General features: G+C 42.7%; 1 protein-coding gene across 6 annotated transcripts in view; it reads right to left on the reverse strand.

Moving 5' to 3' along the window:
- LOC117346033 overlaps nucleotides 1-12,736 on the reverse strand; it is a 113,089-nt gene that overhangs the window by 5,113 nt on the left and 95,240 nt on the right. For 3 of the 6 annotated variants that reach the window (XM_033915256.1, XM_033915257.1, XM_033915258.1), the window contains one exon: nucleotides 1,275-3,095. In XM_033915256.1, coding sequence (XP_033771147.1) covers nucleotides 2,707-3,095 — 389 coding nt within the window. In that variant the 3' untranslated portion in view covers nucleotides 1,275-2,706. Of the gene's footprint in view, nucleotides 1-291; nucleotides 1,236-1,274; nucleotides 3,096-12,736 lie in introns of those variants that run through there. The other 3 variants (XM_033915254.1, XM_033915255.1, XM_033915253.1) reach the window with 3 other exon arrangements.

Consider the following 12,736-nt stretch of genomic DNA (forward strand, 5'->3'; position numbering starts at 1 on the left):
TACTGAAGCTGCCACAGCTCGGACTTTGTGTGCTGTAACACGTCCCTTGAGCCGCAGCCCAGTCCTAGCATAGCAGAAGGAAATACAAGCTGCCAGTCATGTGAAAATAAAGTCAAACCTCGGTTTGCGAAACCCGGTTTACGAGTGTTTTGCAAGATGAGCAAAACATTCTCGCAAAACTTGTCTCGCAAACCGAGTGTTGACCTGATTTGCGAGCACCCCCCTGAGAACTGGCATTGCCCCCCCCGCTCGAACCAGCACCCCCCTGAACAACTTGAAACTTACAGGACATGCTGGTGCCGCTTGAAGAACTTCCTGCCTCTGCTGGGCCTTGAGCATGCATGTGCGCATGCTCAAGACCTTCTAATTCTCCCTCTCACCGAGATTCTCAAGGCCCGGCAGAGGCAGGAAGTTCAAGCAATACTAAGGACATGTAGAAGTTGTAATTCAGCACTCTACTGGCCAACATGGAATTCTGGTAGAGGCGACATCCAAATTTGTCCATCGTACGAGTCTCCCTTCCTGGTGGAGCAGAAGCATACACCCTGGTACTAGATGACTTCTTTAGGGTTGACTCAATGAACCGTGATTGGTGTTGAAGCTGCAGCTTGTCAGAGAGGAAATTATTCTATACAGAGAGTCAATTTTTCTCAGGGCTGCAACAACTGTAAATGGATTCTCCCAATTGCAAAAAAGAGCATCCTTGAGCAAATGATGCAAGAGAAGTTTAAGAAGCTCCTTGGGTGGTTCATCATAATCCAAGGCTTCCAGAAGCTCTATTCTAGGTTCAGAATATGCTTCAAACTTGACTGGAAGGTCCTTCCCCAAATGTCAAATATACTTTGTGAATGACAGCCTTTCAAGGGGAGATCTTTTCCATGGTGGAGGAGGAAATGGGTCTGAGAGTATACCATATGACTCTGGAACAGGCAGAGTGGCTTCACACTCAAGAGTCAGTATGGTACCAAGAGAGGTCAGAATCAACTGACAATACCTCAGAAGAGTCCTTGCGAGATGAGACAGGAGGAGAAGTGTCGAGACTGATGGGACTGGTGAGATGATGCACCTCAACGACCTCGATATCGATCAGGAGAAGAGGAAGAATGATGACGAGGAGATATTTTCCTCCTTGAAGTATGGGATGCTGACCAATGAGATCTCGATATCGAGAAAACACAGTGGGCCAAAGGCAACACTAATTCGGACGAAGCCCAGAACAAATGCACTTCTTCGCTCTGCAGAGAATGAAGAATTGAGTTACTGCGAGCCTACACTGGGTGGGAAGTCGCAAAGTTTTCTAAAAACTTAGTGACAGCTCATTTTCATACTGTCCATATCGGCCTCTGTGGATGACATCACTAATATGTGAGCATATGCAGCCTGCTTGTCCTACGATAAAAGGTTTGTCCAGACATATTTAAGTAACTTTTGGGGCTCTCAGTGTGGTAAAAAAAAATCGAGATCAATTAAGTGCCTTAATATTTCAAAAATTCAATATGTGCATAGACCTAAAAATGGTATAATTCAATTATTTAAAGAATGACTATATTTAAGGGCTCCTTTTACAAAGGCGCATTAGGGGGTTTAATGCAGTAGCGGCTAGCGCAGCCGGCGATTTAGTGTGCGCTATTACGCGCATTAAACCGCTAGTGCGGCTTTGTAAAAGGAGCCCTAAGTTTATCCATATAACATTAGCCCTTTAGAAAAATACCCTCTTCTGAGATGCAGTATGCAGAGTTACTGTAAAACATTGGATCTATTGGTTGTATCATTCGGGTATCATAATGGTATTAAGTAGTGGTATTTATTGTTCCATTTGTATGATTTTAAACTTTTTTTGTATATATTCGGTTTGTATTTAGTGAAAATTGTTTTGTTTTATATAGGTCTGATAATATAGGCATCACAAGATAAACAGATCCATACAGTTAACAGGGAGTTCATTCCAACCACGAGAATACAATCTAAGGGGCCCTTTTAGTAAACTGCATTAGCTAACATGCGTCCAATGCAGCAAAAATGGCTTATATTGACTTAGCATGCAGTTTGTGTGAATTAAGTACATCTATATTTTTAAATTTTTATTTCTGAAGGGGTGTGGCATGAGTGGAGCATGGATATTCCTGTGCTAGCCAGCTAGTGTATCTACATTACAGTATGCTAACTGGTTAGCTCACAGTTAATGCTGGAGTCTTGCAATTAATTATTTAAATGGCTGTGAGCTAATGATAACATTAGTATATGGTCATATATTCAATAATAAATAGAAAAAAAGACCACCTTTTTTACAGTCATGCAATAAATGGGCTTAGCCTATGGAAAAGATCTGCAAAAGGGAACACAAATTCCATTTCTGTGCAGCTTAATAAAAGGGCCCCTAAGTGAACAAAAAGGGGAGATGGGTCCTTGAATGGAGGATGTGATGATAAAGTAGCAAACAAGAGAATATTAGTTTAAGTCCAATCATTGATCATGACACTAACTCTTCATTTTAGACAATTACAATAAGTGATTTGTAAACCAACATATTTACTATAGGCCAGGCTAAGTGTGTAGAAAAAGGAATTTTGTCTAGTGAACTCAGCATATCCAAATTGAAAAGTTAAAAAGCTAATGAATAAGTTGCTTAAAGTTTCTTAGAGAACATAAATTTCAAAAGTACTTTATTTTATTTTTTCAACATTTAAAGGTTAGAAGAGGTTATGATTAGTTGGTCATCACTGTTGAATCTCTGTACTGAAATTTGAATGTTCCTATGTTAATGCTATCATCTGTACTTGACAAATAATCATGCATTACTTCCATAAGAGTTTTATTAGGGAGAGGGCTTGAAAATCTTGGAATGAAAGCAAAGTTGAACGCATTACCCCTATTTGGCATTATGGATTCACATAAGGAAGACTTTATCTCTAAGGGAACATTTCCATGTATATTACCGATGTCATCTTCATCTGAACTGTCAGAAATGATCTTCATTTGTACAGAACTTAATTTTTCTGCTATGCCACTCTTGCACACATCATTTACATTTGTAGTTACACCTGGTGTTTGAAATTGTCTGGAATTAGGAACCTCTTTGGTTGGAAAATTGGGAGCTGTAAAAAAGAAATTGCATTTTTTCAGACATTAAACTAGAAGTGTATAGAAACAATGTAGAAAATGGTTTGGATTTACTGAACCTCACCATTTACTAGAATAGGTCACATAGAGGGGTATTTTCGAAAGACCATCCAAGTCAGAATTGGGACATCCTACTCATAATGTCCAAAAAAAGGTCTATCTTACAGCAGATTTCAAACAGGACAGATGTCCTGTTCAAAAATACTATAGAAGGACAACCTTACACTGGAGACTCCCATCCTAAACAGCCATTTTACAAACTGAAACATTTAAGTTATAAACAGGAGAAAACAAGGCACACAATCTAAGTTTTGTACCTGGGACAATGGAGGGTTAGGTGACTTGCCCAAGGTCACAAGGAGCTGCAGTGGGAATCCAGTTTTGCTAGGATCAAAGCCCACTCCACTAACCATTAGACTACTTCTCCTTCTCAAGCTGGTCCTAGTCACCAGTCAGGTTTTCAGGATATTCACAACGAATATGCATGAAAGAGATTTGCATACGATGGAGGCAGTGTATACAAATCAATCTAATACTTAGTCATTGTGGATATCCTGAAAATGTGACTGGCAAGGAGGTGCTCCAAGACCAACTTGGGAAAGACTGTCCTAGTGAGTAGTGCAATGGAATATAAAACAAGGAACACAGTTCATATCCCAAAATAAGCCATTAGCCAACCAAACTCAAAGCCCTCTAACCCACCTGGAATGTGTCCCCCACTCCAATCCCCCTCCCGAAGTCTAGGTAGGCTCCTCTAGACCTACGTATACCTTTGATGATTTATAGTTATACAGGTCCAGGCAATATTCAGCCCTGGCTGAATATCGCCCAGGACCCACATAGGCTCTATCTGCTATCCCTATCATATTTATCCTACAATATTCAGTGCTGGTGACCAGACATAGCTCGGCACTGAATATCAAGGGTTAATCTATCCAGCAATGATCAGCATTTAACAAAGATGTTGACAGCCATTGGCTGAGCCTTATTAGTAGACCACAGACCTATCCAAATTTAAGAAATAACTGGGTACCCCCAAACTTCACCAATGTGACTGACAAATATCTTGAGAATGGCCATTCCTATTCTGACCTACTTCAGCTGACTTCTTTACCACTGGAAGAGGGAAAGCCTGATTCTGCTAGAAGTGAAGAACTATTCTCAGAAGGGGGAGAGTATTGTGCACAGAGACCCTTTCCTTTAAAATTATCTAAGGAGACCAACCTCTGCCCAAGATCTAAAGAGATGGTACCCTGGGAGAATTGCGAAAAAGGGAGGACTGCACCCCCATAACTAAATTCAGGTTCCAAATAGTGGACTTGCATGCTCAACTATCCAGAGGACAGTATCATTCATGTAGATTGAATTTTTGGAAATCTAAATTTGACCATGTGTTCCTCTTGCTTATTGATCTTTATTGGCTGCCTACGTGAGCATGGAACTTCTTAAAGTATGATTTTAAAAATTTTTTAGAGGACTACTGCCCAGTTGAATTGACATCGTGGATTCATGGATATATGTAGACTAGTTTTTTAGCCCGTTACATTAACGGGTGCTAGAATAGATGTGTATACTTAGGCATTTCTTTCTCTCTTTCTGTATGTGTGTCTTTCTTTCTTTCTTTCTCCCTGCCCCCCTTTTTTTCTGTCTTTTCTTTCTGTCTCTCCCCCCTGTCCAGCAGTAGCCCTTTTCTCTCTGTCCAGCAGTACCCCTTCCCTGCTCCCCCTGTCCATCAGTAGCCCTTCTCCCTTTTTTTTACCTACCAATATTCACATTTCCCCTTTTATCTTTCCTATTTCCACCTTTTTCACCCCATCCAGCATCATTAGAGTACCTGTTGCATTGTTGGTGTTCCAATGTCTCCTCTGCCTTGGGTCTGGGCCGACTATTGTGGGCCAGGATTGCCAGGGGTGCCCTGTGGGACAGGCAGGGGCAAGGGTCAGCAGAGGTGGGGGAGTTCTGGGTGGCAACGTGAGTTTACTCTGGTGTGGGGCCTCTGCCGGGTCGCGGGGAGCTGGTGTCTGCTCCCATTCCCTCTTCCACAGCCGCCACCACCAACATGTCCGCCCAGGCGAGCCGCAGAACTTTCTTCTGTGTGCAGCGCGCAGGCGTCGCATCACACGGCGGTGACGTCCAGGCCTCGCACTGCCATGTCTCTCCTGGGCCGCAACGGAGAGGGCAGTGGGTGCTAGCGGCCAGCAGCCGCCGCTCCGCACCGCCTTTCGCCTCAAGCCGCCGCGGCCTCCTCCCGGCAGCCGCTGCTCTGCACTGCCTTTGCACTGCCTTGCCGCGGCAGCGTCTAAAGAAACTTTGGCCGGTATGGCCGTAATGTGAGGTGGAGAGCAGGGAAGCTTGTCTGGCACGCATGCGCACTTGTGCCGCCACATCCCGACAGAAAAGGGATCAGGGAACACGCAGCGCGAGTGCGCATGCGCGCTTAGCATTTTATTATTAAGATGTATATTTTAACCCCAATATAACAACTGGGTGAAATTCAAACAGAAAAAGTTCCCAAAAGACTTTGAACTCAAAAACAAAAAAGGGAACAAAAAACAAAATGAAAATGCCTTTAAACCACGAAGGTGCTCAGAACCATTGCATGGTAAGTAAGTGACCAAACCAGAGCAGGGCCAACCCTTGTAAGGACTTTCAAAGAGCCTATCATAGCACCATCCTCATGCGGTAGAAAGGTATTTAAATTTTGGTGAGTGTCTTTTTATACTATTTTTCTTTTTTCTATTAAATGTCCATTTGAAGTGTCCAATACTTAAGTAAAAACTATGATCCTCAAAATAGGTAAAACTTAGCTGTGAGAGTTTAGGAAGCTAACTTGCTACAGCAGGTACAGGGGGATGTATATTTTAATACATTGTTTTTGAATGAAAGGGTATGTGTCATTTTCCCTATGATTTACATCATAGAAACACATACATATTTAAGATATCTACTGTTTGACTATTTTCCAAAATTGTTATTCACGTTACGCACAAATTTTAGATAAGAGTGGAAAATGATTGGTTTTAATTTGACACAATGATTTCCTTAGATTTTTTTAACAGTTCAGCAATTCATAATCATGCCATATGTTTTTATAAAAACAATAATATACTTAAATATCACTTTATTTGTTTGATTTGGACTTCATTCATATGTAAATTATTAATTTCTATGGGGCTCAAAATAAAAAAAAACCCAAAATGTCCAAAAAACCATCTAAGTTGGAACTTGAATGTCCTAATCATCAGGACATCCAAGTACCAATAATCGAAACTGTTTTCCTGGATGTCTAGTGAAATGTTTCATTCGCTGTGTGTCCAGAGTTCCAGGGGACATTTTGGGAGGTGTGATTTGGGTGTGCTTAACTTAAATGTCTTGCAGCGATAATCAAACTTTTTCCAAGATGTCCTGGATGGAACTTAGACGTTCAGAGCTAGACTTATTTTAGAAGCATCTAAGTGCCAAAAAGGTACCCAAACTGACCAGATGACCACTGGATGCATTAAGGTATGATCACCTACATAATCCCCCCAAACTGCTTACTAACCCCAAAAATTCTAAATAAGAGTACATACCTGTCTCTAGAACAGCAGCACTTGGTCTGGGAAAGCCTAGTAGAGCATCACATAGGTGTCTTAAGTAACCTGGTGGATGGGTTAGTGAACTACAGAGATGATGACTCAAGGCTCATAAGCCACTCTAACCACATTTATGGTAGAAAGTGTGTGCCCACTAAAACCCTACTCTACTGCCATGTAGGTGCCACCTGCAGCATAAGGGCTATTGGGGTGGTAGACAGGTAGGTCTAGTGGGTTTTGGGGGAATTTTGGAGGACTTGCCATAAATTATAAGGAGTATACTGTATGGTGAGATGTACTTCTGGCACTCTTTATGTGATGTTTATAGCAGCACCCTCTAGGGTGTCCCTCTGCTCTGTTGGCATGTCTGTGTGGCCAGTCCATCACAATGATGGCCACTCCCACATCCAAATGGTATGGATTTGGACATTTTCAACTTGGATGTTTCTTTGGTCGAAAATGAGGTATAAAGTAATGGATCCTAAGGTTATATATCCTGTCTGCTTAGATGTCAAAGTAGGCGATTTTTGAAAAGAAAATATTTTTGGATGTCTAGTGGTTTGGCTTTCAAAAATGGATATTTCTGTGTTTCTGAATTTGGACATTTAGCGAGAAACATCCAAATCAGACTTAGACGTCCTTTTTGAAAATGGCCTTCTACATATATAAATTGGTGCATATTTATTTGCTTTAATTTGGAGGACTTGCCGTAAAATATAAATCATGTCATTCAGTTTTCACTTGTTTGGTTTGCATTATTTGTCTCCCATATATGCATATTTATAAATTATGTATGATAATTTGATTTAAGTTGGTATTCATTTAAATGTTTGTTACCTGTACTTTTAGGAATCTTCTTGACTTCAGACGCAGGCACTCCAGTTGAAACACAGCCATGTCAAGTCTTCACTTTGAGTCTTCAGAGTGAAGGGAAAGGAGGCCAGTCGTTCCCCTCACTGCACTGAGCAGAGCAGAGTGGATCCAAACTTTTTTTCTTTGTTGGGAAGCCCCGCCTCTTATATCCTGGAGTCAGCACCGAGCAGATCAATCGGAAACTTCTATCTTTGGCGTGAAGCCCCGCCCCTTTCCTCCCAGAGCCAGCCATCTTTTTCAGCCCTTTAAAGGGCTGCCGAGCAAGGGCCCTTGGCTCGTTCCCTTTGTGCGGGCCTAGCAGGACAAGGCCCAAATCATGCTGGAACCCCATAAGACCCCCAGATAGGCAAATACACCGAGCCCTATCTCAGCTATTACACTTATATTTCCAATAATGGCTCTCCACATCCCTGTCATCACAGGCCACGGACGCTATGGAGACCTGACAAACCACTCTCACATGAGGCAAATAACAGTCAGAAACCCCAACCTCATAAAATTCCCAACAAATACAGAACTACCCAAAACAAACTCCATTGCAAAAGCTCTAGTTAATGCCAGATCTGTAAACAGCAAAGACCTCATCCTTCTAGATGCCATAACAGACAACAGAAGGGATATCCTTCTAGTGACTGAAACATGGCTAAAAGACAATGACAAGACCACCCTGGGTGCACTATGCCCTCAAGGTTACCAAGAACTGACATGTTCCCACCCTCCCCAAAAGGGGGTGGGTTGTAGCTATTGCAAAATCCAAATTAAGCCCAAGACACAAACTCCATCTCACTAGAAGGCCTGGATGGCCTCATTTTCTCTATAGGCCTTGACAGAAAAACCATATTCATATTAATCTAAAGAGCCTCCGCCTCCCCTATATCTGTACTTGACAAACTAATAACCATTATTAATGACCTCTCAGTCAACCACAAACAAATTATCATCTTAGGAGACTTTAACTCTGCGGAATACCCACACATCACCTCTGCGGAATACCCACACATCACCAGTGCACCAAGGGAATTCACAAAGACACTAGGTTTCATCCAACAAGTCCATTCCCCCTCCCACTCATCTGAGAACACTCTAGACCTGATCTTCATCTCCAAAGGCCCGCTACTCAACAACAAACCAACTCCGCTGACAAACATTCAGGTCCTCTGGACTGACCACCATGTAATCTTGTTCAACCTACACATCAAGACCAAAAGGCCCATAGAAAATCCAGCGTCATAAAAAGCAACCACACTCGACCCAAAGTCGGTCAACCTTCATGATTTTTCCATTGGCATCTCCAAAATAGACCTACTCACAAGTTTCACGACCAACTCACTAGAGGCATGGCATTCTGGCATAAAGTCACTGTACGAGAAATTAGCAAGAGTCAAAAAAGTCAAAGCTTACACAAGATCCTTCTCATCACCCTGGTTCATGGAAAGCCTGAGAGAACAGAAAAGGAAAGTCGGAAAAAACCTGGTGCAAAACATACAACTCCGAGGATAAATCCACCTGGAAAAGCCTCTTGAAAGAATACAAACTAGCGACACTCAAAACAAAAAAGGTATATTTCACAAACCTAATATCCAAAATCCCCAACAGATCAAAGGCCATCTTCTCACTGTCGAAAAACCTTTTCATCTCCTCCCAAAGACCACACCACATCCAGCAATCAAACTTAGACAATGAATCCCTCTCAAATTTCTTCTTTGACAAGATATCAAAGATACAAGAATCCTTAGACTTAGACGCTAAAGCTCTGCCAAGCATCCCCAAAACTATACAAAATAACAACCTACACAAGATAGAATCTCTAAACAGCTACAAACCAGTTTCCATTGATGACCTAAAAAGTACAATAATCTCCCTACACCCCACGACATCAATCCTGGTCCCATGCCCATCCACCACACTTCTAGCTACCAGCAAATCCTTCCTGAACTCCACATTACCTCTAATTGATGAGTCCCTACAATCAGGCATGATACCACAGAACTGGAAATCTGCTGTAGTAAGACCAATCCTTAAAAAAACCACCATGGGACCCAGACAATCCAAGCAGCTATAGGTCAGTCTCACATTATTTATCTCAAAAATACTAGAAAAGATTGTACTCACACAACTACGAGATTTCATGGAAACCAACACCACCCTCTCCAACTTCCAATCAGGATTCAGGAAACACCACAGCTTAGAAACGGTGCTTCTAGGGTAAAGACGCACTGCTGGTCCTATTAGACTTGAGCACTGCCTTCGATACCATTGATCACTCACTCCTCCTATCCAGACTACACTCTTATTGGAATCCATGATGTCACACTGGCATGGTTTTCCTCCTTCTTACATGAAAGGTCTCAGAAAGTACTACTGAAACCCTCCTTATCAGAACCAAAACTCTCGACTACGGAGTGCCTCAGGGTGCACTACTATCCCCACTCCTCTTCAACCTATATGTCAAATCAGTACTCAACATCGCAGAAAAATACCAAATCAAAATACACTCGTACGCAGATGACATACAGCTCTACCTTCACCTAGGTCAACACCGAGATGTACAAATGAAAAGACTTCATTGCTGCCTAACAGAAATAAAAAACTGGATGACTGCAAATAAACTACAGCTCAACGCGTCAAAAACAGAACTTCTTTGGATACATAAGAACTCCTACGCATACCCCTGCCCATCTCTTTCCTGGGGAAATGACACCCTTACAACCAAAGACAACGTACGCAGCCTAGGAATGTTAAGAACATAAGAATTGCCGCTGCTGGGTCAGACCAGTGGTCCATCGTGCCCAGCAGTACGCTCCCGCGGTGGCCCCTAGGTCAAAGACCAGTGCCCTAACTGAGACCAGCCCTATCTGCGTACGTTCCAGTTCAGCAGGAACTTGTCTAACTTTGTCTTGAACCCCTGGAGGGCGTTTTCCCCTATAACAGCCTCTGGAAGAGCGTTCCAGTTTTCCACCACTCTCTGGGTGAAGAAGAACTTCCTTACATTTGTACGGAATCTATCTCCTTTTAACTTTAGAGAGTGCCCTCTTGTTCTCCCTACCTTGGAGAGGGTGAACAACCTGTCTTTATCTACTAAGTCTATTCTCTTCAGTATCTTGAATGTCTCGAATATGTCCCCTCTCAGTCTCCTCTTTTCAAGGGGAAGAGACCCAGTTTCTCTACTCTCTCGCTGTACAGCAACTCCTCCAGCCCCTTAACCATTTTAGACGCTCTTCTCTGGACCCTTTTGAGTAGTACTTTGTCCTTCTTCATGTACGGCTACCAGTGCTGGACGCAGTATTCCAGGTGAGGGCGTACCATGGCCCGGTACAGCGGCATGATAACCTTCTCCGATCTGTTCGTGATCCCCTTCTTAATCATTCTTAGTATTCTGTTCGCCCTTTTCGCTGCCACTGCGCATTGCACGGACGGCTTCATCGACCAGTACTCCCAAGTTTCTTTCCTGAGGGGTCCGGACATCCTGTATTCGTGTATAAAATTTTTGTTACCGACATGCATCACCTTACACTTATCCACGTTGAACCTCATTTGCCATGTTGCGGCCCATTTCTCGAGCGTGTTTATGTCACGTTGCAGATCTTCGCAATCCTCCTGCATCTTCACTACTCTGAATAACTTAGTAAGGTCTGCAAATTTAATCACCTCACTCGTTGTTCCAATTTCCAGATCGTTTATAAATATGTTGAAGAGAACGGGTCCAAGCACTGAACCCTGCGGCGCTCCACTGGTGACGCTTTTCCAATCCGAGTATTGTCCATTTACCCCTACTCTCTGTTTCCTATCCGCCAGCCAGTTTTTAATCCATGTGAATATTTCACCCTTGATTCTATGGCTCACAATTTTTAAAAGTAGTCGTTCATGCAGAACCTTGTCGAACGCCTTCTGAAAATCCAGATATACAATGTTGACAGGGTCGCCTTTGTCTATCTGCCTGTTTACTCCCTCGAAGAAGTGCAGCAAGTTCGTCAAGCAAGATCTTCCTTTGCTGAAGCCGTGCTGGCTGGTCCTCATCAGATTGTGTCCGTCAAGGTGATCAATGATGCGGTCCTTCATCAGCACCTCTACCTTCTTTCCCGGTACCGAGGTCAGACTCACCAGTCAGTAGTTTCCCAGATCACCCCTCGAACCTTTCTTGAAGATCGGCGAAATATTCGCCACCTTCAAGTCTTCCGGAATCCTTCCTGATTTGATTGACAGATTGGCTATTAGTTGAAACAGTTCAGCTATAGCCCCTTTCAGTTCCTTGATTATCATCTGATGGATGCCATCCGGTCCCGGGGATTTATCATTTTTAAGCCTATCAATCTGCCTGCATACCTCTTCTAGACTGACCATCAACCCTGTCAGTTTCCCCATCTTCATTTCTCACGTATAGCCTTTTGGCTTCTGGTATGTTGTGTATATACTCTTTGGTAAACACAGATGCAAAAAAATTTGTTCAGTTTGCCAGCGATGGCTTTGTGCTCTTTTAGCACTCCCTTTATTCCATGGTCATCCAATGGTCCCACCATTTCCTTCGCGGGTCGTTGTCCCCTTTATATTTCGAAAGAATGACTTGAAGTTTTTTGCCTCCTTGGCTATTTTTACCTCATAGTCTCTTTTGGCCCCTCTTACCGCCTTATAGTACCTGCTTTGATGCTGTTTGTGTTTTTTCCAGTTTTCGGCCGTTTTTGACCTGTCACTCTCAGACCATGTATTAAATTTAGTATCTTCATCCTTCTATTACCTGCACCAACTAAAATGCATCCATGCTTACTTTTCAGAAAATGATTTCACCCAGCTACTATACACATTTCTACTATCCCGCTTAGATTACTGCAACGTTCTACTAGTGAGCTTACCAGCAAAAACACTCTCTCATCTACAAGATGTGCACTAAAATCCATGCACTGGCTGCCTATCCAAAAATGATGCACCTTTAAAGCCTCAGTGCTAACTTTCAAGACTTTCCACAAAATGACACCAAACTACATAGCATCAAAACTACGTCCCCAACCGATCACTGAGATCCCAAACAGAAAAACGGCTGGTCCTGCCACCAGGCCACTCACTCACATCTGAGACAGCCCAAAGATGCTCATATTCTCATTACATACCCAGAATGTAGCACATCATCCCCCCAATCCATAGATCACTAGACAGTCTTTGGAACTTCAGAAAAG

Source organism: Geotrypetes seraphini, chromosome 12 (assembly GCF_902459505.1).
Source record: "Geotrypetes seraphini chromosome 12, aGeoSer1.1, whole genome shotgun sequence".
NCBI lineage: Eukaryota > Metazoa > Chordata > Amphibia > Gymnophiona > Dermophiidae > Geotrypetes > Geotrypetes seraphini.